The sequence below is a fragment of the Schistocerca nitens genome, chromosome 1 (genome assembly GCF_023898315.1).
Source record: "Schistocerca nitens isolate TAMUIC-IGC-003100 chromosome 1, iqSchNite1.1, whole genome shotgun sequence".
Taxonomy (NCBI): domain Eukaryota; kingdom Metazoa; phylum Arthropoda; class Insecta; order Orthoptera; family Acrididae; genus Schistocerca; species Schistocerca nitens.
The window spans coordinates 594,740,978-594,767,217 of record NC_064614.1 but is presented as its reverse complement, the minus strand read 5'-3'; the positions used below and the strand labels follow the sequence as shown (position 1 = coordinate 594,767,217).

The 26,240-nt window shown below is 43.1% G+C and overlaps 1 protein-coding gene across 2 annotated transcripts in view; it reads left to right on the top strand.

The window, feature by feature from the left end:
• The window catches only part of LOC126256181 (neuronal calcium sensor 2), a 675,443-nt gene that overhangs the window by 625,559 nt on the left and 23,644 nt on the right, over positions 1-26,240 (top strand). For both annotated transcript variants that reach the window (XM_049955461.1, XM_049955462.1), the window contains one exon: positions 19,370-19,498. In XM_049955461.1, the coding sequence (XP_049811418.1) occupies positions 19,370-19,498 (129 nt within the window). The remainder of the gene's footprint in view (positions 1-19,369; positions 19,499-26,240) is intronic.

The window sequence follows — 26,240 nt, the reverse complement described above, 5'->3', positions numbered from 1 at the left end:
ACTATTCCATCTAGTTACAGGACTGCAGGATCTCATCTGGCCGTAGATAAGACTGCAACGGAGATATACGCACTTTGTGACTTCTGATACGAAATCTCAGTGTGTCTGCGCAAAGATCCCACCTATTTGTTGCGAGACACAGGAACTTTGCATTTCAATCATTCGTGCTGTGCTCAAAACGCCCTTTACTTGATATCAGTTTCTGGCTTGAAACGTTAACAGCGATTTGTAGCTTGTAACACTGTTGCTTTCACTTTTTTTCTGGTGAAATTCGATTACATACAGGGTGATCAAAAAGTCAGTATAAATTTGAACACTTAATAAACCACGGAATAATGTAGACAGAGAGGTAAAAATTGACACACATGCTTGGAATGACATGGGGTTTTATTAGAACAAAAAAAAAATTGCTAGACCCGTGAAAGATCTCTTGCGCTCGTCGTTTGGTGATGATCGTGTGCTCAGCCGCCACTTTCGTCATGCTTGGCCTCCCAGGTCCCCAGACCTCAGTCCGTGCGATTATTGGCTTTGGGGTTACCTGAAGTCGCAAGCCTATCGTGATCGACCGACATCTCTAGGGATGCTGAAAGACAACATACGACGCCAATGCCTCACCGTAACTCCGGACATGCTTTACAGTGCTGTTCACAACATTATTCCTCGACTACAGCTATTGTTGGACATATTGTGCATTTCCTGTGAAGAATATCATCTTTGCTTTGTCTTACTTTGTTATGATAATTATTGCTATTCTGATTAGATGAAGCGCCATCTGTCGGACGTTTTGTGAACTTTGCTTTTGGTTCTAATAAAACCCCATGTCATTCCAAGCATGTGTGTCAATTTGTACTAGAGTCCTGCATGACCGAGTAAGCGAGCACAAAATACGAGCTGGGGCGAGCACGCCCTAACTGGATAGGCTACCCGCACTAATTCTGGTGAGCGAGCATAGAAGCCGTGACCGAATACGTAGCACATAACTACAAACACATTTACACGTGTTATTATGCGTGTGACACTGCAGCCAGTACGGGCTTCTCATTTGTGGTGTGTCTCTCTCTGTAATCATGCAGCGCGAGGAAGCCAGTGTAGTAAGACGTAAGACTGAAACCAATGTTTACACATTAAAGAAAAGGGAAGGTCTAAAAAGCCAAGTATGGAGTACATTTCTGTTGGTTGTAGATGAGAACAGTGCGTCTACTGGGTACGTATCGTGCATAAACTGCTCCACTTTATTGTTTTTCCAGTCGGGAACCACTCATTTAAAGATACATAGTTGCAAGAAATCTCACAAAGATCGTCTGTTTGGCCGTCCTTCCGTGATCTTAATATGCTTGAAATAAGTGAAAAGCAGGAAATTCTTAGCAATGTGCGACAAATGTGTGCTACGTACGCAGGTACAACATGCAATCATTAACATAATCGTTTTTGCATAGTTAGTGGAAAGTGTATTATAGAGAAACGGGAATGTTGTGGCTCGTATAATATTTCATTAACGTAAAACATCTCGTTTTTATGGGAACTGGGGTCGGTTTGTTTGGGGGGAGAGACCAAACGGCGAGGTCATCGGTCTCTTACGAGAACGTTTCGATGATTTCCATATCAGTTCTGTATTACTTGTCTCTTTTGTTTATTATCATAGATCCTTCAAGTACTGTGTCATCACCACCCAGAAAGAGCGATCGTTTCAAGGAATGGAGGAACAACAGATCATCCGCAGCAGATGAAGTAGATCTGTACATTTTAATGCACCCCGGAGATGATGATGACATCTTAAAGTGGTGGAGCTGACATGAAACAGATCTGCCAGATTTGGCTGCAGTTGCAAGACGTATTTTATGTATCCCAGCAACAAACGCACCTAGTGAAAGGTGCTTTAGTAAAGCCGGCATGTTACTAACAAATTGTCGCAGCCAATTAAATCCGGAACGCGTTAGTGATTTACTGCTGATCAACAATAACTATAATTTTGTTTATGTTGCAAACAATTGAAAAGTATGACAAGTTACGTCTGTAAATGTTTAATTTTCTTTGTATGCTTTCTTTATGAAGATGGTTGTCTTCTAGATTACAGGGAAAGCACTTATTTAATGTTCCCTATAAATGAAAGGAAAAATATATCTTTTGTTTGGAAATGAGACTCGTCTTCTATCCGCGATTGTATTGAAATATCATTTTACTTTCCAGGTGCTTTATGAATTTAGCTGTGTCACGTACCCGTTCTTGGAAATGTTACTTTTGTATAAAAAGAGAGAGATAAATACACTGTGTGTGTGTGTGTGTGTGTGTGTGTGTGTGTGTGAGTGAGAGAGAGAGAGAGAGAGAGAGAGAGAGAGAGACGTTTGATTTGTACAGTACAGTACAGTACAGTGAGCCGGGGCGAGGCGAGGTGAGACGTCAACGGTGACCGGTCATGCTCGGTTATCCGCGTGTCCGGAATCCTGACAACAGACATGGGGCGAGTACGTGACCGAGCCGAGTCGTATGGGGCCGGACACGAGCGGCTCGGTCCCCCCGTCAACAGGCGAGCCGTCACCGGTCAAACACTGAGCGTTGCAGCACTCTAATTTGTACCTCTCTATCTACATTATTCCGTGATTTATTCAGTTTTCAAATTTATACTGACTTTTTGATCACCCGATATTTTTGGACGAAGGTGGGAATTCTTTTTAGTGGGAAAGGCAGTTGTAATGAGAGACTGTAGTGACCCGTAAACGCGGCGCTCCCGCTGGAAGTGCCTGCGGCTGCGGGGCATTGTTCGTCGCGCCGCGGGGCGTCCCGTGGGCCCAGGGTGAATAAGGAAGCGGGTGCGGTGCGCCCGCGGCTCTGCTGCCGGCCGACTCTCGCTACCAGCCGCAGCCGACAGCCACGCGCTCTAATTAGCCGTGTTCCGCTCCGCTGGCTTTCAATAAAACACTCATTTTTACATATTTTATGCCTCTGCCTTCTAAACGCCTCAGCTCTCTTGATCGTGGAAATGCTTTTCTTGTAGAAAGTGTCATGTGTGTGTGTGTGTGTGTGTGTGTGTGTGTGTGTGTGTGGTTGCCAACTTCTTTAACATCCCAGTAAGTGACACCCTTGATAACTACAAAGTTTTTTTACGTTGGTCAGCTCTTATTTTATTACGGAAATAACATTCGCAGTGTAGTAACCAGGAAACGTAATCAGTTTAGCGTGTAATCCTACACTGAGGTGACAAAGTCACGGGATAGAGATATGCACGTATTACAGATGGCGTTAGTATCGCGTACACAAGGTATAAAAAGGGCAGTGCATTGGCGGAGCTGCTATTTGTACTCAGGTTATTCGTGTGACATTCAACGCGGAATGGTAGTTGGAGCTAGACGCATGAGACATTCCATTTCGAAAATCGTTAGGGAGATAAATATGCCGAGATCAACATTGTCAAGGGCCGACCGAGAATGGAAAATGTCAGGCATTACCTCTCACCACGGACAACGCAGTGACTGACGGCCTTCACTTAACGACCGAGAGACAGCGACATTTGCGTAGAGTTGTTAAAGCTAACAGACAAGAAACTCTGTGTGAAATAACCGCAGAAATCAATGTGGGACGTTCGACGAACGTATCCGTTAGGACAGAGCGGTGAAATTTGGCGGCCGAGCGGTTCTAGGCACTTCAGTCCAAAACCGCGCTGCTGCTACGGTCGCAGGTTCGAGTCCTGCCTCGGGCATGGATGTGTGTGATGTCCTTAGGTTAGTTAGGTTTAAGTAGTTCTAAGTCTAGGGGACTGATGACCTCATATGTTAAGTCCCATAGTGCTAAGACCCATTTGAACCATTTTGAAATTTGGCGTTAATGGGGTATGACAGCAGACGACCGATGCGAGTACCTTTGCTAACAGCACATCACCTGCAGCGCCTCTTCTGGGATCGTGACCATATCGGTTGGACCCTAGAAGACAGGAAAAATGGTGGAATTCGTTTGGTAAAAGCAGACGATAGGGTTCGAGTGTGGCGCAAACCTTACGAATCCATGGACCCAAGTTGTCACCAAGGTACTGTGCAGGCTGGTGGTGGCTCCATAATGGTATGGGCTGTGTGTACGTGAAATGAACTGGGTCATGTCGTCCAAATGAACCGATCATTGACTGGAAATAGTTACGTTCGGCTGTTCGGAGACCATTTACAGCCATTCATAACCTTCCTGTCCCCAGACAACGATGGAATTTTTATGAATGACAGTGTGCCATGTCACCGGGCCGCAGTTGTTCGTGATTGGTTTGACGAACATTCTGGAAAATTCGAGCGAATGATTTGACCGTACAGAGCGCCCGACATGAATCCCATCGAACATTTACGAGACATAATCGAGAGGTCAGTTCGCGCATCGGAAACACATCCGCAATTATGGACGGCTTTCGAGGCAGCATGATTCATTATTTCTGCATATGACTTCCAAACGACTTTTCGAGGACACGCCACATCCAGTTGCTGCACTGCCCAGCGATAGACAGGCTATTACAAAGTATCCCATAGTTTTTGTCACATCGCCGGCCGCGGTGGTCTAGCGGTTGTAGGCGCTCAGTCCGGAACCGCGCGACTGCTACGGTCGCAGGTTCGAATCCTGCCTCGGGCGTGGATGTGTGTGATGTCCTTAGATTAGTTAGGTTTAAGTAGATCTAAGTTCTAGGGGACTGATGACCACAGATGTTAAGTCCCATAGTGCTCAGAGCCATTTGAACCTTTTTTTTTTTTTTTGGTCACATTATTTTAATTACTTGTAATCTAATTCTACACAGCTTGTTTAAAAACTAACAAAACGTTCAAAATGTTAAAATTGAAAATTAACGTAGATCATTCCACGCATTTCGCCTTGGACGTATTGTTTTACTTTTGACAAACCTGTGTGTAATGTGCTGTGTGATCTCCACCTGAATGACGACGTGCATGACTGATAAACTCATCCTGGAAAACAATTTATAACCAAAAATATTTTTGACGGTAAGACGAGGACAGTTCAAGCTGTCGAAACCGGTCTTAAACAATAAATTTTGATTAATGCGAGCCGGACTTTGTGGACGAGTGGTTCTAGGCGCTTCAGTCTGGAACCGCGCGAACGCTACGGTCGCAGGTTCGAACCCTGCCTCGGGCACGGATGTGTGTGTGATGTCCTTAGGTTAGTTAGGTTTAAGTGGTGCTAAGTTCTAGGGGACTGATGACCTCAGATGTAAAATCCCATAGTGGTCAGAGCCATTTGAACCATTTTTGATTAATGCAATCTCAGCTATAAAAAGTTTTTTCAAGTTAAATATGCACCGCTCCTTCCATTTTCTCAACATCGGAAACTTGAATCAACATTTCGTGTTTACTGTAATAATTACGCTACAATATATTATGGTTACTACTGACAGTGTCTCGTTGTTAGGTTGCACGTTGTGGAGCCATTACCAGGTGCGGCTTACTGTTCATAACAGTCTGAACAAACTGTTCATTCTCAACGAGTTCTGAGAGCAAGTCAATCAAACCTCGTAATGCATTTGAAAGAAATTATTAACGAATTTCTGGATGACACTGTTCATAAACAGGAAGTAGATGGTGATGATTAATGATGATGGTGGTGGTGGTGGTGGTGGTGGTGGTGGTGGTGGTGGTGGTGGAACGGAGGACATAGAAACTGGTGAAGATGATGTAAGATTAAAACAGTCATATCGCTGTGATCCATACTTTTTTGGTAGGGAAAACTGCTTCAATTAGAGAAAAGCATAACCCCAATTAATGTCAGAATAAGACAACACTGTTATGCAGATTCCTGATCTGCGACTTAGGGTTAATGCCGTCGGTAGGAATCAAGACACTGAAGAAGTACGGGGCCTATATTTTACTCAAAACGTTTCAGATGTGATTCTACAGTGGCCGAAAAATAAAATCAAAGTGAAGTAAACGTTCTCTCTAAAGAAACTATGCTTTGCACGAGATATTGATGTTCTGACCTGAAAGCTCAAGTAGCCTTACTTATATCACAGCAATCTCCAAATCTGGTAACGAATCTATAGATAACCTTTTCTCATTGGGGTGAACTTGACATAATATTTTTCACAATACTATAAGTTTTTTGTTCATATCTACAGCTCTTCGATTTGAGAACCCAAAGAAGAAAGGAAGAAAGATGTGACTACCGCAATATCAAACATTTTAACTGATTTGTTTGGAACTGTCAGCAGTGTCACACTCCAGGTCCTACTGTGTGTAGTGATGAAGTGCATGTGCCTTTCCACGGTCGATGTAGATTTCGGATGTACTCGCCAAGAAAATCGGCGAATTATGGGCTAAAGTTTGTATTTATGACAGATACCACGAGCAATTATGTATGCAAAGCCTACATTGTGGCCTCTGACATGTTTGGAAATTAACATCAAAATGAAATTTATCGTTGAATTTTTCCGGCAGCTGTGTTTCTGATTCTTGGTCGTTTATGAAAGACTGACACAGCATAGGATTAATAACTAAAAATTTTATTCCTAGATATTTGATAACGTGGTGAAGCTCACTTTATTGAGACGTCGCTTGCGTGTTTTCTTTATTTTCATCTTGATTATTAATATTTGGCCGTTTTATGTTTTAAAATACAAGTTGTAACTAGCGGAGTTCTCAGTGAACAACCATAAATGTAAGACAATATTGTATAATTGAATATCAAACTTGTGGAGGCTGACAAACACCATGATAACAGTCACGTTACAAAATCGTATGATATCAGTTAAGAGGTGTTGAAACTGATTTGACAGTTCGACTTAGGCTACATTTAAGTCAGTTTAAATGAGGCAAATTCAAAATTTAAATACTTTGTCTAATAATAAGAAAGTAACACGATGTACCATACCGTGAGTCCGACAAACGTATTATACGACTGATTCTTACTTCAGTGTGTCAATCAGCGATGTATATTTCTAACATTAATGTAATTTCGACAAACGAGGATTAAAGTAAATTAGCGGAAATATATTGGATACCGGATTTTAGCATCGTGTGCAAGAGTCGCAAGGGATTGTCTTTTAAATCTGTGTGTGTGTGTGTGTGTGTGTGTGTGTGTGTGTGTGTGTGTGTGTGTGTGTGTGTGTGCGCGCGCGCGCGCGCGCGCGGTTAAGTTTCAAAGGACAGTGGTGTCGATGTATATGGGCAGTATTAACATATGAACATCAGGAAATAAGAGGCTAGAAGCAACTATGTTTTATGATGTTTCGAAGGTAAAAATCTGCATCGCTTGCTCTATGTAGGTTCATTCCATACATTCACAAACCCTCACAAGATATCAATTGCTGGGACGCGCTGTACTTGCATTGTTGATAACCTAATACAAATCAAAACACAGGAACGCATGACGTCCGCTGGGAATTGTTCTTGCGTGTCGCAGCCCCTGTCAACCATCCATTCGCCTGGTTAAATGTCCTGCTCGCCTACATTTCGTTTTCATTACAGACGTAATTACGCCGCCCGGTGCACTCTGATATATTTGTTAGTATTCTGGTGTCTCCTAGTAATTTCCAACATACATCTCTGTTGCTCGCTTGGCGATCTTCAGTTTTCCAATAATTTTCCCATTTGAAGTTTTTGTCTCGCTGCCTTAAGAAAGAAGTGCTGGTTGTAAGCTTTCCTTTGTGGACAGATCGGAAGCTCTGCTTAGAAAATCTTATTTAGTTTACCAAAAGAAGTCAAGGTCGTTTTTTCTCTTCTCTTTATTCTTTTTTACTGTCCATTCAGTCGTATTCAGTTGTACTAAGTCAAAAGGTCATAGAATGTCTCTTCAGCTTAACTGTTAATCTGTGCTATATATTATTTTAGTTTTATTGTAATTTATTTTCGAGCCTGTTTTCAGACTTGCTCTCTGAGCTCATTCATTCACTATTGGGATTTATTTGCACCAAAGCGGCCCATAGGCGGTCAGTGTTATTTTGCAGTATTTTCAGTTATGCAGTAATATTGAACGTGTGCTGGTTAAGTCGAGAGGTTGTGCGGTAACACTGAACATGCCAAAAACTTATGAAATAAGAGTATATTCAGCAACCTTAGGAATATTGTGCCACCTTTGGAGACTATTGGAAAGATCCTTGCCAGTCACTCACGTGTTTCATTGACGCACAGTCTCTCGGCTTATTTGTGTTCGCTGTGGTGTTCGTCTTCTAAAATGAGATCAAAACAAGAATAAAGAACATTCATATTACATTAGATCGAAGTGTACAAATCATCGTCAACGTTATGACAGACAAAAATATAAAAAAAAAAATGTTTCTTGAGTTGGTTACGAAATCTACATCTGTATCTACAGGGTTATTACAAATGATTGAAGCGATTTCACAGCTCTACAATAACTTTATTATTTGAGATATTTTCACAATGCTTTGCACACACATACAAAAACTCAAAGTTTTTTAGGCATTCACAAATGTTCGATATGTGCCCCTTTAGTGATTCGGCAGACATCAAGCCGATAATCAAGTTCCTCCCACACTCGACACAGCATGTCCCCATCAATGAGTTCGAAAGCATCGTTGATGCGAGCTCGCAGTTCTGGCACGTTTCTTGGTAGAGGTTTAAACACTGAATCTTTCACATAACCCCACAGAAATAAATCGCATGGGGTTAAGTCGGGAGAGCGTGGAGGCCATGACATGAATTGCTGATCATGATCTCCACCACGACCGATCCATCGGTTTTCCAATCTCCTGTTTAAGAAATGCCGAACATCATGATGGAAGTGCGGTGGAGCACCATCCTGTTGAAAGATGAAGTCGGCGCTGTCGGTCTCCAGTTGTGGCATGAGCCAATTTTCCAGCATGTCCACGGGTTACGCGTGAAATTTGCACGCACGCGTTCAACCGTTTCTTCGCTCACTGCACGCCGACCCGTTGATTTCCCCTTACAGAGGCATCCAGAAGCTTTAAACTGCGCATACCATCGCCGAATGGAGTTAGCAGTTGGTGGATCTTTGTTGAACTTCGTCCTGAAGTGTCGTTGCGCTGTTATGACTGACTGGTGTGAGTGCATTTCAAGCACGACATACGCTTTCTCGGCTCCTGTCGCCATTTTGTCTCACTGCACTCTCGAGCGGTCTGGCGGCAGAAACCTGAAGTGCGGCTTCAGCCGAACAAAACTTTGAGTTTTTCTATGTATCTGTAGTGTGTCGTGACCATATGTCAATGAATGGAGCTACAGTGAATTTATGAAATCGCTTCAATCATTTGTAATAGCCCTGTGTACTCAGCAAACAACCGTAAAGTGCATGGCTGAGGGTACGTCCTGTTTTACCAGTTATTAGGATTTCTTCCCTTTCCATTCACGTATGAAGCGCGGGAAGAATTATTGTTCGAATGCTGCCTCGGTGTGTGCTGCAGTTAACCTAATCTTGCCCTTACGATTCCTGTGGGAGGAGGTTGTAGTGTATTCCTAGAGTCTTCATTTAAAGCCAGTTATAGAAACTTTGTAAGTAGGCTTTCTCGGGATAGCTTACGCCTATTTTCAGGAGCCTCCCAGTTCAGTTTCTTCGGCATCTCGGCAATACTCTCCCACGAGTCAAACTTGCGACCTTTCATGCTGGCCTTCTCTATATACATTCAATATCCCCTGTAAGTGCGAGGCACAAGGGGCGTGACAACTGTGGGCAGATGTGTAAGGCTCCAGGAACATCGAGATCTTGCCCCATAACTGGTTATTGCTAATCAAGGTGTGCACGTAGTAAATGGAGTAAAACAGAAGTTGTCGCAGACATCGAAACCATAGTCTCAACATCTCCTACGAACTGAAGGCTGACATGTTCAGTGTTCGTTTCAGTTAGAAATACTGTGAGGCAACGCAAATATTCGTTATAATACAGATTTCTCATGAGTCAGTTATTTCACTAACGATCATTTATTTACTGTCCCAAACTATTATTATTATTGGTCTACTTAACAGGTTAAAACAATTACTAACATATTTTCACTATTATTTCTTACTGTCCCCGCAAACTAAATTGACACTCGGAGCGGTGGCTGGTGGGAGCGACCGGAGATGGGAAGTCCCTTTCGGTGGCTTTCATGAGCCACTCTCCAAATATCAGCTTAAGGGTCCTACACACGTACCAATTATCAGCCGTGGTGGTGGTGGTGGTGGTAGTAGTAGTGACGATACATTTGGCTCCATCTCATAATCATGAGTTATTTATGAAACAGTTACAAACATTATTGTAGTTTTTAACTTTTAGACGGGATGGTGTGCCGGTCCCGAAATACACGGACCACTCACATTAATGTGACCACCTGCAAAAAACCTGAATAACCGGCTTTTACAGGGCGCTCGTGCAGGAAGAGATTCCGTAAGGTACTGGTAGGTACCTACAGGGATGTGGAGGCGTGCCGACTTCAGTGCCGTGACCATCTGCGCTAGGTTTCTCGATTGAGGATCCATGATGCCAACAGCCCGATCGATGTGGTCCCACAGATTCTCCATTGAGTTTAAAGTTGGGGAGTTTGGTGATCAGGGGAGGACTACGGTAAACTCACCATAGCGCTCCTTTGAACCATGCACGTACACTGCGAGCAATGTGGCACATGATATTGTTCTGCTGGTAGTTGCCATCGTGTCGAGGAAAAAACAAAATGCATCCTAGGGCTGAACACGGTCCCCAAAGATAGATGCATACTTTTGTTGATCCGCTGCGGCGTCCAGTATGACGAGATCGCCCAGGTAACGCCACGAAAACATTCCACAGATCTTAACGCTCCCTCCTCCGGCCTGGACCCTTCTGACGATTGTTGCAGGGTGTTTGGTTTCACACGTTCCACGCCGACGGAGCGTAAAACGTAATTGATCTGGAAAGGCTACCTGTCATCATTCAGTGGACCTCTAGTTGTGCTACTGGCACGAATGTACTTCTTCGCTGGTGAACAGCTATCAGCATGGTTGCATGAACCAGGCGCCTGCGGGGAGGCCCGTAAGCAGCAGCACTGAACGGTCGTTGAGGAGACACTCTGTTAGTAGCCCCTTGGTTCATCTGGGTGGTCATATGCACACCAGTTGCTCGTCCGTTCGCCCACATACATCTCCGCAACCGTCTTTCACCCCTGCCATCTATGGCCCATGGTGCACCACTACTGCCTCGGCGCCTGTTTTGTGTAGCGCCGTCTTGCCACGTACGGTGCACTTTGACCATGGCGGCATGTTACAGTTTATAAGCTTAGCCGTTTCAGAAATTCTTTCACCTTTGGCCCGAAAGCTTAAGATCATGGCCTTTTGGACGTCATATAAATCGCTCCGTTTCCGCATTATAACAGCGACTATACTGTCTTGCGCCTCTTACGATACGCTCCACTGCTAGTGCTGCCATCTGTGAGTGGTTATTGGCTGTTGACGTCGACATATTTAGGCGGTGATCACATTACTGTGACTGGATCGTGTATAAAGTGGGCATTAATTTAACCCTTTCGTGAGCCGTGGGAAACATGCTTCCCACTACAATGAACACGCTCCTAGTCCCATGGGATTCACAGTTCCCACCTCTGTATGTTGCTACTACCTAGTGAACAGTATAGGGTACTACTTCCAATCGGAAGTTCCCGCCGTTTTTGCTGTACATTCGCGCAGAGGCATTGTATAGCTGAGTGTTGCTCTGTAGAGGAGCCTTTCAGTGTTGTTTGCGTGACATTTTGTGATTTTTTCCTCAAAGCTATAGTATAAGGTAAATACTTTTGATTTACCCAAATTTATGAAGGAAAACGTAAAATTGGAACGGGGACAATTCCAGTTTGAAACAAAAGGAGCCATTTCTGCGGTAAAATGGATGGATAACCGTCCAGTTACTTTCCTGTCCTCAATTCATCACCCATGAGAAACAGCCACAGTGAATAGGAAAAACAAGGATGGTACTAGTACAGAGATTTCTTGTCCTGAAGTTTTGGCAGAATACAACAAAATAATGGGTGGTGTCGATAAGTTTGATCAATTACGAGAAAGGTATGCTATTGGCAGACGTTCTGTAAAATGGTGGCACAGAATATTTTATTTCCTGGTGGACGTTGCTGCAGCGAACAGTTTTATCCTGTGAAAAATAAGTAAAAGAGAAAGTGGACAGCATGATCAGCTCACATACAGGATCCATCTATGCATACAATTGATCGCTGGCTTTTCATCCCAAAAAAGGCGTGGACAAAAACCTGTCTTTCTGGCAAAAAGGGGTAAAGTACCTGAAGATTTTCGTCATGTGGTTGTAGGGTAGCATCAACCCAGTTTAGGAGAAACCTACTGCACGTGCCGTCATTGTAGTACCAAAGCTGTGGAAAAGAGCACTCGCTGTGTTTATACATATTGTTAAATACCACTTTGCGTAGACCTATCTTTCAAAAAATTTCATGGCAAGTAATTGTGAACAATCATTGTAACAAGAGAAGTAAATTTATCAAATAAATATGACATATATTGAAAAAGTTGTTTTTGTCATTTAATTCCAAGGAAGGGCAGTGAGAAGAATACGTTCCACCTTGTTGTGTGACCTCACTTTCACAGTTGGAGCAAATTTGATATTCTGTATGATAAATATACCTATCTGTTAACTACTATCTGCTCTCCATTCATTAAAAAAACTGCTCAATAATTTTGCCCACGAAAGGGTTAAATATTCAGGGTAAATCTATTGTACCGCGAAAGTGAAGTCCCTTGCATTTCACATAATATGTTCGTCACACAATTTATGACAAGAGTTATTGTAATCAGCAGCGCTGCTATGGACAACATTTCTGTAGTCACATCGAGATTGACGTCGAGAACTTCATCTACGGGAATGAGAGAGTTCACGTGACCACTCATATCAGTATCGTTGCTCAACTGACGTAGCACGACCAACTTGGTTGGCAATTCTCCGGAGGGACCACCCCGCCACTCGGAATGTCACGGCTTGACCCCTTTCAAACTCACTCAGTTGGCTGTACAAAACACGAGTGCGTCTCCTTGGCATGGTTGCGTTTGTACCACACTGAGCCTTCTTGCGTGTGAGCATTCCGTATTAAGGGGTGGACACAGATGGCGCTCTGGTAGGTACCCCACTATGCTATCGGTTGGCGTACGGCGTTGAAACAGTTATCAGTACATTTTCTGCCCCCCAGGTGTCATCGGATCAAAACCGATGTCGTCTTACCAGGTGTTGTACACTTTTTTCTGCGATATGTATGCAACGGGTGGACAAAAATAAGGAAACACCACAAACACAACGTATCTATGTATCACTTGTGCCTTATCCCGCAGTTGTGCAGGGTCGGCCATGGTTAATCGGATTTGGCATGTTAATTTTAAGGAGTGGCCGGATGCCCCTCCTGCTGCCACCCCATACCCCCCCCCCCCCCGGGACGGAAGTAGTGTACCCCAACTGTCTGCATCTAATATAATCCATGGAATAGTGCAGATTGCGTTCAGGTGTCTGCGAGCTGTGTAACTGAAGTGGAACGTGGGGACCAGCCCGGTATTCACCTAGCGGGATGTGGAAAACCGCCTAAAAACCACATCCAGGCTGGCCGGCACACCGGCCCTCATCGTTAATCCGCCGGGCGTATTCGATTCGGGGCCGGGGCGCCTCCCCAATCCAGGAAGCAGCGCGTTAGCGCTCTCAGCTACCCTGGCGGGTTACCACAAACACAACGTATAACTACGCCTAATACGGTGTAGCAAAACAGTAGGCGTTCAAAACATCTTCCAGTCGTCTCAGAATGAATAAATATAACTCCGGCATGGTTTTCAATGGAATATTATACCATTCTTGCTGCAGAATAGTGGCAAGTTCAGGCAACGATGATGTAGATGGACAGCGATCACGCACCCTTCTTTCCGAAGTAGCCCACAAAGCCTCAGTAATTTTGAAATCTGACGACCGTGGTGGCCAGGGGAGATGCAACAATTCATCATCGTGCGTACAAAATCAGTTGTGGATGATGCGGGCAGTGTGAACAGGTATCCTGTCATTTTGGAACACACATTCACCATTTGGGAATAAACGTTGTCAGTGGACCCGATCATCCATAATGGTCACACAATCCCTAGCAGTAACGTGACGTTACAGAGTAACCAAGGGGCCCGTGGTAATAGCACGACATGCCAGCCCAAATCATCACCGAACTGTAGCCATGTTTCACTGTTGGGACGTGAACTTGACCACAAGTTGGAAAAAGTGTGAAACAAGGCTTATCCGACCAAATGACTTTCTCTCATTGCGCCAAGTCCAGATTTTATGGCTTTGGCAAGACGTTTTTCTGTTACAAGCATTTGCGTCACTGATGAATGGTTTTGGGATCTCAGCTCGCCCTGCAATTTCCTGCTTTTGGAGCTCCCTTCGTGTTTTTTTTGGAGCTGAGAGGTTTCGCAAGTGTGGTGTTCACTTCTACAATAGCTAAGGAGCTGTCGACCTCTTACTTTTAGTCACAGTCCTCTGCAATAACTAACTGTCACCATCATTCAACACAGTTTCGTCTGCATTGTGGTTCAAAAATGGTTGAAATGGCTCTGACCACTATGCGACTTAACTTTTGAGGTCATCAGTCGCCTAGAACTTAGAACTAATTAAACCTAACTAACCTAAGGACATCACACACATCCATGCCCGTGGTAGAATTCGAACCTGCGACTGTAGCGGTCGCTCGGTTCCAGACTGTAGCTCCTAGAACCGCACGGCCACTCCGGCCGGCTTCCCATTGTGTCTTAGCTGATAATATTTTACCGGTTTCCATGTATGCAGTATCTCTCTTCGATATGGTGCCTCTTGAAATACCAAACACTTCATCATGGAAGCGCCCGGCATACAAGCTTCAACGATTTGCCCACATTTGAATTCACTTAGCTTCGACTTAATGCACTCACAACAGAACACAGTTCTGACCACAACTGACACTTGCAACGTATTGGGAACACTACGGTGGTTCCATTCATGGTCAAATTCAGTAGCACAACCTGCAAGCTTGGCTGGCATCTGCATTTTACGTTCAAGCATGCATTTCGTGTTGCTTCACTATTTTTGTCCAACCCCTGTACCTTTCACTGTCTTTGTTTTCCACATGAAACCATTGTAGCTTAATTTTTAAAAAAGCAATAAATGATTTATATCTTGCATCCCTATCGTTGTACTCCTTGCACGACACGTCTCAGACTCAAAGTTTAGTCTGCTGCGCACCCTGTCATATTAGTCATATTTGAATAGCGTTTAACCCGCGCGCTCAGTGAAAGAAGACGAACTTTAGTGAGGTGGTTGGCATGACAGCACTAGACAGGGCACAGTTTGACGGGAGAAGTATGTCTGTGTGTGTGTGTGTGTGGGGGGGGGGGGGGGGGGGTCGCTCGGCTGTCTGTTGGTCATACCCAATCGACCGCTCAACAAGAAAAATCGGTAGTGGGCTGTGTACCTTGAATCGGTTGGTCAGTTCTCCCGTATGTCTTTACCATGTTTGATCCCACTGTTCTACAGACATTATTCAGAATTAAAGCAAGCAGAACTTATAGCAAGTTATTTGTAAAAATGTAGTTGTGTTGACGTAAGTTGATCCCTGACAGCTCCATTATTCTGGACATGCGAACTTTGCTAGCTTGTCTCGACCAATATCGTGAAGCAATTCTGTAAACATCTCTATGGTCCTCAGTTATTCGCTTAGAAAATGATTATTTTAAATTTTTCTTGTGAAGATTACGCTCACGCTATCACAGTCAGTATATTCATATAACTTATTAGTGAAGGGGGGCGCTATATAGCCCCGATCTAATTGTGTTCAAATTTAATTCATACCCTACTATTGGGGAATGTGGCACATGCATGATATGGTACAGTCACCTTCTCTTGCTGATGTAAGATGACATCTGACGTGTGCCAGTATAGCGCAAGATAGATAGGTTGAGCAGGGCTTGTACCTCGGCCACGAGTGTCATTCCCTTGGTTTTATGCCAGGGCCTGGAGTCTTCTCAGAAGTGGAATTGAGCATCAACCTGTACAGCCTTGTCTACATTTACGAAATGATCAGGGGATGTGTGTAAGAATTTGTAAATTCATGGCAGAGACAAATGCGGTATTGGCTCTAAATGTAAGGACAACATATGAAACACCTCCTTCAACAGGTATGAGTGTACAGTAAATTGTATCATGAAACTTGCTGAAGTAGTAGTGCATTTCAAATTAAGATAGGCCATGGGTGAAATTTGAGCCCACTTAGATGGGTCTTGATGTAAAAGTTTTCATCTCAAATACATGTCAATTGACCATGATAATATTGGATACTAAAGCCATCTGGTACCCATACAGTCGCATTTATTGTACAAAGGCTCATTTGCTAATCCATCTTTACTGAAATGCCTTGGCTTCTGTTGTCATATGCTTTCAGTTACTTTAGTTTCTGCTGCTAATCAGGATACACCCTAAACAAGTTTTGCACTTGAGGAGTACCTTTGGCACTCCTCTCGACTTGGCGCCCCAAGCTTATGTTAATTGAGCCTTAAAGTGACACTTTGCTAAGTAAGCAATTTCTAGCAAACAGAGCAGGTGGGGGTACTCTCACAACAAAAAGATATTCAGCAAATGGAATGCACTGCTCATTTTATGACTTTAAATTCTATTGAGCCTGTGTGGGATGCTTTGGGCAGACGAACTGCAGCATGTCCACTTGCACCAGTGACCATCCGGTAGTTGTCAATGTTGCTGGTGGAGGAATGGAATGACCTACCACAAGAAATGCTTACCAACCTTGTGGTCACCACGGGAGCATGTTGCAGAGCTTGCACACCCTATTAAAAACCATATTCCTCCATTTGTAATGTCTAGGGACCATTATGAATTGTGGTGACTGCAGTGTAATTATTGTCTTTAAATAAAAGTATCATTTCTGTTCATCTCATCATATGTTTCTTTCAGTTACATTCTATACTATATTGTAGCAGTTCTTTCTATGTATGGTCCAAGTTTCATCAAGCTATATTACTTGGCAGTGACACTTCATGTGAAAGTTACTCTTTTGTCCTTAAGTTTGAGTTTTCAACTCCTCCATTCAAATATTTCCCGTGGTATTCTCTGTTGGATATAAACTCCTCACAATACCAAAATTTTAAGAACACAGAAAATAGTTTAAGAGTAATCTTAAAGAGCACTGCTGCCCTCTCTTTAGCGGGCTCAGGCTGCCGACTGTTGTAAATCTGTATATAGACCCATTGTTGGAAATAATGGCATGAAATGTGTCAGGGTAGATATTCATGGCCACAGCACACTTAAGTCAGATTGTGGTATTCCAAGGCAAAGGCTCATAAATACTGGGAACTGGCACAAAGTGAATTCTGCCAAAATCTACAGTAAATTGCCACACTGTTCTCTGTTCATGTCATTAAAAGATCTCAAAATAAGTCTAGATAAATGGTTGGAAAATAATTCATTTTATAGTGTAAAAGAATCTCATGAACTGAACATGCTGACATTAATTTGTCAGGTAAGAAATGGAGTTGGGTCATATGTATTATTTCTGTCTTCAGTTGTTATTAGCTTGTAATATGACAACATGCCATATATCAGCATATATCAATTTATTGGGTGTAATTATACTAATTACTGTTAATCACATGATTGACTGTTTTATTATTGATTGCATTTGGTAACTCCCTGTGTACTAATTTTGTCTGTCAGCTGTATTCACCAGGGTGTCAATTGTTTCTGTGTGCTGATACTGAAGCCTGTCTCCTTTCATATGATCAATGAGCCATGTTGATTCTTGATTATCATACCAGAACATGGATGTGTCCTGCAAGACTGCCAGGAAGAAACTCACCATATTTCCTAGGCACAAAGAAAGAAACAGTACATTAGTAAAATGAACACTACTAAGGAATGCAGTGTATGCAGAACACTGGGGATAGAGATGTGATTTCTTGGGCATGATTATATTTACAGATAAGAGTAAGTTCAGTTATGTTGCATAATGATGGGAGAATTTTATGTTGGAGACTGCCCTTCATTCAGCATAGATAGAATGTACAAGGCACAGAAGAGTATGGAAGTGGTGGTGTACTGGTATGGGGATGCATTTACATATCTAGTATATATATGAACAAACTTTATATATCTAAAAACAAAGATGATGTGACTTACCAAATGAAAGTGCTGGCAGGTCGACAGACACACAAACAAACACAAACATACACACAAAATTCTAGCTTTCGCAACCAATGGTTGCTTCGTCAGGAAAGAGGGAAGGAGAGGGAAAGACGAAAGGATGTGGGTTTTAAGGGAGAGGGTAAGGAGTCATTCCAATCCCGGGAGTGGAAAGACTTACCTTAGGGGGAAAAAAGGACGGGTATACACTCGCGCGCACACACACACATATCCATCCACACATATGCAGACACTAGCAGACATATTTAAAGACAAAGAGTTTGGGCAGAGATGTCAGTCGAGGCGGAAGTGCAGAGGCAAAGATGTTGTTGAATGACAGGTGAGGAATGAGTGGCGGCAACTTGAAATTAGCGGAGATTGAGGCCTGGTGGGTAACGGGAAGAGAGGATATATTGAAGAGCAAGTTCCCATCTCCGGAGTTCAGATAGGTTGGTGTTGGTGGGAAGTATCCAGATAACCCAGACGGTGTAACACTGTGCCAAGATGAGCTGGCCGTGCACCAAGGCATGTGTAGCCACAGGGTGATCCTAAGGTAAGTCTTTCCGCTCCCGGGATTGGAATGACTCCTTACCCTCTCCCTTAAAACCCACATCCTTTCGTCTTTCCCTCTCCTTCCCTCTTTCCTGACGAAGCAACCGTTGGTTGCGAAAGCTAGAATTTTGTGTGTATGTTTGTGTTTGTTTGTGTGTCTGTCTACCTGCCAGCACTTTCATTCAGTAAGTCACATCATCTTTGTTTTTAGATATATTTTTCGTACATGGAATGTTTCCCTCTATTATAACCATATGAACAAACTTTCATAGATGAAAGTGTGGTCTGTTTGATAGAACTTAAAAAAAACTGAGTACTTAAAGAACTACAAAAATTTTATACTTATAGAACTATAAGTATTTGGAATACGTAAATGTTGTTGTGCCACATTTCAAACACTATGAGTCACTCACCTGTCCTCAGTGTTAACCTCACTGTGTGTGTCTTTGGGAAACTAATCAGGTGTCTGAGGAAGCACCACATATGAGCGATGTCCTTGTGAAGAAAGTACTTTTTCATTCATGAATGAATATTTTTCGCGCACATGACACAAACTCTTGTTATACTCCAAGCAAAATGATGTAAATAGTGATATGTTATTTTGTGTTACACTTCAGCATTCTGCACAACATCGTAGCAGTTCATGATTACTTGACAGACCAGCTTGAAAGTGAAAGGCTGTTTTAAATGACTGTGACTATATTCATTTCTGTTTAACTTGTTACAGGAGTTCCTCCTGGCCATAGATGTCACATCTTCTGGCACACCAGAGGAAAAATTGAAGTGGGCGTTTAGGATGTATGATGTTGATGGCAACGGTGTAATAGACATTCAAGAAATGACCAAAATAGTGCAGGTAAGCATTCTGTAGTGACTGCTTATGTATTCTTTTTAAAATATAATGAACTAAGAACAGTGTCATTCTGCAAGCCAGAATGCGCTAACTGGATGTTGTCATCCCAGAATGGTACATTCTCCTAGAACCAGGTCTGCTGATACCTAATACTGGTGCTGTTTTTTGTATGTTCATGTAATCATAATCATCCAAGAAAAGAGGCAAATTCCGATTACCTTCATGCTAGTCAGAACAGTATTAGGTATTTCTTAGCCTCTTAAATTTTCCTTTAATGAATAACAACTATGATGTGACACTTAAATTTGTCAGGTATGTGGCAAGTGTATTACTGGCTACGAGTATGGTAAATATCACGAGAATAGTTGACCCAACTGCACATGAGTCTTAGTCCAGCCAATATATTCTAAGAGTCTAGTTTGTCTTGTTGTTGTTGTTGTTGTGGTCTTCAGTCCTGAGACTGGTTTGATGCAGCTCTCCATGCTACTCTATCCTGTGCAAGATTCTTCATCTCCCAGTACCTACTGCAACCTACATCCTTCTGAATCTGCTTAGTGTATTCATCTCTTGGTCTCCCCCTACGATTTTTACCCTCCACCCTGCCCTCCAATACTAAATTGGTGATCCCTTGATGCCTCAGAACATGTCCTACCAACCGATCCCTTCTTCTGGTCAAGTTGTGCCACAAACTCCTCTTCTCCCCAATCCTATTCAGTACCTCCTCATTAGTTATGTGATCTACCCATCTAATCTTCAGCATTCTTCTGTAGCACCACATTTCGAAAGCTTCTATTCTCTTCTTGTCCAAACTACACTCCTGAAATGGAAAAAAGAACACATTGACACCGGTGTGTCAGACCCACCATACTTGCTCCGGACACTGCGAGAGGGCTGTACAAGCAATGATCACACGCACGGCACAGCGGACACACCAGGAACTGCGGTGTTGGCCGTCGAATGGCGCTAGCTGCGCAGCATTTGTGCACCGCCACCGTCAGTGTCAGCCAGTTTGCCGTGGCATACGGAGCTCCATCGCAGTCTTTAACACTGGTAGCATGCCGCGACAGCGTGGACGTGAACCGTATGTGCAGTTGACGGACTTTGAGCGAGGGTGTATAGTGGGCATGCGGGAGGCCGGGTGGACGTACCACCGAATTGCTCAACACGTGGGGCGTGAGGTCTCCACAGTACATCGATGTTGTCGCCAGTGGTCGGCGGAAGGTGCACGTGCCCGTCGACCTGGGACCGGACCGCAGCGACGCACAGATGCACACCAAGACCGTAGGATCCTACGCAGTGCCGTAGGGGACCGCACCGCCACTTCCCAGCAAATTAGGGACACTGTTGCTCCTGGGGTATCGGCGAGGACCATTCGCAACCGTCTCCATGAAGCTGGGCTACGGTCCCGCACACTGTTAGGCCGTCTTCCGCTCACGCCCCAACATCGTGCAGCCCGCCTCCAGTGGTGTCGCGACAGGCGTGAATGGAGGGATGAATGGAGACATGTCATCTTCAGCGATGAGAGTCGCTTCTGCCTTGGTGCCAATGGTGGTCGTATGCGTGTTTGGCGCCGTGCAGGTGAGCGCCACAATCAGGACTGCATACGACCGAGGCACACAGGGCCAACACCCGGCATCATGGTGTGGGGAGCGATCTCCTACACTGGCCGTACACCACTGGTGATCGTCGAGGGGACACTGAATAGTGCACGGTACATCCAAACCGTCATCGAACCCATCGTTCTACCATTCCTAGACCGGCAAGGGAACTTTCTGTTCCAACAGGACAATGCACGTCCGCATGTATCCCGTGCCACCCAACGTGCTCTAGAAGGTGTAAGTCAACTACCCTGGCCAGCAAGATCTCCGGATCTGTCCCCCATTGAGCATGTTTGGGACTGGATGAAGCGTCGTCTCACGCGGTCTGCACGTCCAGCACGAACGCTGGTCCAACTGAGGCGCCTGGTGGAAATGGCATGGCAAGCCGTTCCACAGGACTACATCCAGCATCTCTACGATCGTCTCCATGGGAGAATAGCAGCCTGCATTGCTGCGAAAGGTGGATATACACTGTACTAGTGCCGACATTGTGCATGCTCTGTTGCCTGTGTCTATGTGCCTGTGGTTCTGTCAGTGTGATCATGTGATGTATCTGACCCCAGGAATGTGTCAATAAAGTTTCCCCTTCCTGGGACAATGAATTCACGGTGTTCTTATTTCAATTTCCAGGAGTGTATTTACCGTCCATGTTCACTTCCATACGTGGCTACACTCCATACAAATACTTTCAGAAATGACTTCCTGACACTTAAATCTATATTCGATGTTAACAAATTTCTCTTCTTCAGAAACGCTTTCCTTGCCATTGCCAGTCTACATTTTATATCCTCTCTACTTCTACCATCATCAATTATTTTGCTCCCCAAATAGCAAAACTCCTTTACTACTTTGTGTCTCATTTCCTAATCTAATACCCTCAACATCACCTGACTTAATTCGACTACATTCCATTATCCTCGTTTTGCTTTTGTTGATGTTCATCATATATCCTCCCTTCAAGACACCATCCATTCCGTTCAACTGCTCTTCCAAGTCCTTTGCTGTCTCTGACAGAATTACAATGTCATCGGCGAACCTCAAGGTTTTTATTTCTTCTCCATGGATTTTAATACCTATTCCGAATTTTTCTTTTGTTTCCTTTACTGCTTGCTCAATATACAGATTGAATAACATCGGGGAGAGGCTACAACCCTGTCTTACCCCCTTCCCAATCACTGCTTCCCTTTCATGTTCCTCGACTCTTATAACTGCCATCTGGTTTCTGTACAATTTGTAAATAGCCTTTCGCTCCCTGTATTTTACCCCTGCCACCTTTAGAATTTGAAAGAGAGTATTCCAGTCAACATTGTCAAAAGCTTTCTCTAAATCTACAAATGCTAGAAACATAGGTTTGCCTTTCCTTAATCTTTCTTCTACGATAAGTCGTAAGGTCAGTATTGCCTCACGTGTTCCAGTATTTCTACGGAATCCAAACTGATCTTCCCCGAGGTCGGCTTCTACTAGTTTTTCTATTTGTCTGTAAAGAATTCGTGTTAGTATTTTGCAGCTGTGGCTTATTAAACTGATTGTTCGGTAATTCTCACATCTGTCAACACCTGCTTTCTTTGGGATTGGAATTACTATATTCGTCTTGAAGTCTGAGGGTATTTTGCCTGTTTCATACATCTTGCTCACCAGGTGGTAGAGTTTTGTCAGGACTGGCTCTCCCAAGGCCGTCAGTAGTTCCAATGGAATGTTGTCTACTCCGGGGGCCTTGTTTCGACTCAGGTCTTTCAGTGCTCTGTCAAACTCTTCACGCAGTATCGTATCTCCCATTTCGTCTTCATCTACATCCTCTTCCATTTCCATAATATTGTCCTCAAGTAAATCGCCCTTGTATAGACCCTCTGTATACTCCTTCCACCTTTGTGCTTTCCCTTCTTTGCTTAGAACTGGGTTTCCATCTGAGCTCTTGATGTCCATACAAGTGGTTCTCTTATCTCCAAAGGTCTCTTTAATTTTCCTGTAGGCAGTATCTATCTTACCCCTAGTGAGATAAGCCTCTACATCCTTACATTTGCCCTCTAGCCATCCCTGCTTAGCCATTTTGCACTTCCTGTCGATCTCATTTTTGAGACGTTTGTATTCCTTTTTGCCTGCTTCATTTACTGCATTTTTATATTTTCTCCTTTCATCAATTAAATTCAATATTTCTTCTGTTACCCAAGGATTTCTACTAGCCCTCGTCTTTTTACCTACTTGATCCTCTGCTGCCTTCACTACTTCATCCCTCAAAGCTACCCATTCTTCTTCTACTGTATTTCTTTCCCCCATTCCTGTCAATTGTTCCCTTATGCTCTCCCTGAAACTCTGTACAACCTCTGGTTCTTTCAGTTTATCCAGGTCCCATCTCCTTAAATTCCCACCTTTTTGCAGTTTCTTCAGTTTTAATCTACAGGTCATAACCAATAGATTGTGGTCAGAGTTCACATCTGCCCCTGGAAATGTCTTACAATTTAAAACCTGGTTCCTAAATCTCTGTCTTACCATTATATAATCTATCTGATACCTTTTAGTATCTCCAGGGTTCTTCCATGTATACAACCTTCTATCATGATTCTTAAACAAAACGTTAGCTATGATTAAGTTGTGCTCTGTGCAAAATTCTACCAGGCGGCTTCCTCTTTCATTTCTTAGCCCCAATCCATATTCACCTACTACGTTTCCTTCTCTCCCTTTTCCTACACTCGAATTCCAGTCACCCATGACTATTAAATTTTCGTCTCCCTTCACTATCTGAATGATTTCTTTTGTTTCATCATACATTTCTTCAATTCCTTCGTCATCTGCAGAGCTAGTTGGCATATAAACTTGTACTACTGTAGTAGGCGTGGGCTTCGTGTCTATCTTGGCCACAATAATGCGTTCACTATGCTGTTTGTAGTAGCTTGCCCGCATTCCTATTTTTTTTATTCATTATTAAACCTACTCCTGCATTACCCCTATTTGACTTTGTGTTTATAACCCTGTAGTCACCTGACCAGAAGTCTTGTTCCTCCTGCCACCGAACTTCACTAATTCCCACTATATCTAACTTTAACCTATCCATTTCCCTTTTCAAATTTTCTAACCTACCTGCCCGATTAAGGGACCTGACATTCCACGCTCCGATCCGTAGAACGCCAGTTTTCTTTCTCCTGATAATGACATCCTCTTGAGTAGTCCCCGCCCGGAGATCCGAATGGGGGACTATTTTACCTCTGGAATATTTTACCCAAGAGGACGCCATCATCATTTAATCATACAGTAAAGCTGCATGCCCTCGGGAAAAATTACAGCCGTAGTTTCCCCTTGCTTTCAGCCGTTCGCAGTACCAGCACAGCAAGGCCGTTTTGGTTATTGTTACAAGGCCAGATCAGTCAATCATCCAGACTGTTGCCCTTGCAACTAGTTTGTCTTACAGTCATGTAATACATTTTGTCCAACTGCATCAGATTATTCATTTTGTGTTTTTACAACAGAGGATATCCGTAAGAGGAAGCAACATTTAGATCTTGAATATACATGGTTTGTGTAATGTTATGGCATGTTATTTCAGTGAGAACACGTTAGATGGAATCTTAGCTTGATTTCCCAGAATATAGAACATGCCAAACTTTGAGAAGTGTAGTATCTGACAAGGAGACCAAATTATCTCCGTCATGTCTGTGGAATCATATAATGGGTGTTATGCATTTCATATGTGTTATGTTTGTTTATTTTGAGCTTCAACTGCCACTCCCTGCGCTAAATGTCAACCTTCTGCAGATCTTCGTGCATTTCTCTACAATTTTCTAGCATGGTAACTTCACTGTACCCAGCAGCATCATCCGCAAAAAGCCTCATGGAAATTCTGATGTTGTTTTATATAACTCTATCTATAACACTCACTCAGTGTTACCAAAAGCCACTCTTGCTCCCGAAGACTTCTCTCCATCCAGAATGACATGCTGCGTGTTCAATTTGCTATAAACCCTTCAGTCCAATCACACAGCTAGTTTGATATTCTGTTCATTTGTGTATTTTGTACATTATGCAGCAGTGTGGAACTGTGTCAGATGCCATATGTAAGTTGAAGAACATAGCATCTATCAGGGCGCTGGTATCTGGCACCTTCTGGGTCTCGGGGTACAGACAGAGCATGCTAGGTTTTACATGATTGCTGTTTTGGAACGTATGTTGATTCCAATAGAGTAGAAAGATAAAATCAGTTCATAGACTAAAAGTGACTTGTTCACATACTATTAATACATAAAACATAGCTACACAATAGCACATACATTATATTGTAAATCAGTGCAGTTAAAGTAATAAAAAGAACATCACAAAAAGTGGCTTATTCACCATGATGTTTTCCATTGTCTCATATTAAAATACGGGCACAAATAGAAACTTAATAGTACAGGTTATGCAATATTAGCTTAGAGTGTTTGCAGAATATAGAAATAATTAATGAAATGGAGTTTTCATGTAGGATGTCATAATATTAACTTAATAACTTTTCTCACAATTTCTGCTAGCAGGTGAGTGATACACTGAACAGACTTCCTTTAATTGTGCTAATTGTGCAGAAGCATTGTTCTGTTAAGTAAACTGGGTTGTCAAACAGATATTGCTTTAAATTATTTCTTCACAAAAATATGTTACCTTTTGAGCATTTAACAAAGTTAGCAATGTGTTGAAGGTTTTAGGAGAGGCATTCTTCACCCAATTTGTGTAGATACCAAATGCTTCAATGCTTGTAGTGGCATGACGTGAGCAGTTTGTATCACATTGTGTTGTGTTATTAAGGATAAATCACATCAGGGACATGTAATGCTATGTTGTTGTTACTATCCCTACTTATTTGAAGAGATTATAGCATGGTGCTCAGTAATTTATCCCACGCATTACCATAACTCCTCCTCTTTGTTCCTTGAAGGTTCTTTTATGCTGGCATTTGCCCCAGAAGATCATGCCATAACACACTATGGAGTGAAAATATCCTAAGCACACTAACTTACGTGTTCTTCTGTCATCAAGGCAGACAGACATCTGTTTGAATGCCACAGAATTTCGAAGAGTACACTTCATTATGACCTGGTCATTATTTGCAATAATTGTTATGACTGGGTTCTTGTGCTTGTGTGGATGTGGTTAAAATTAGTCCTCCTCAAATTTTTGGACTG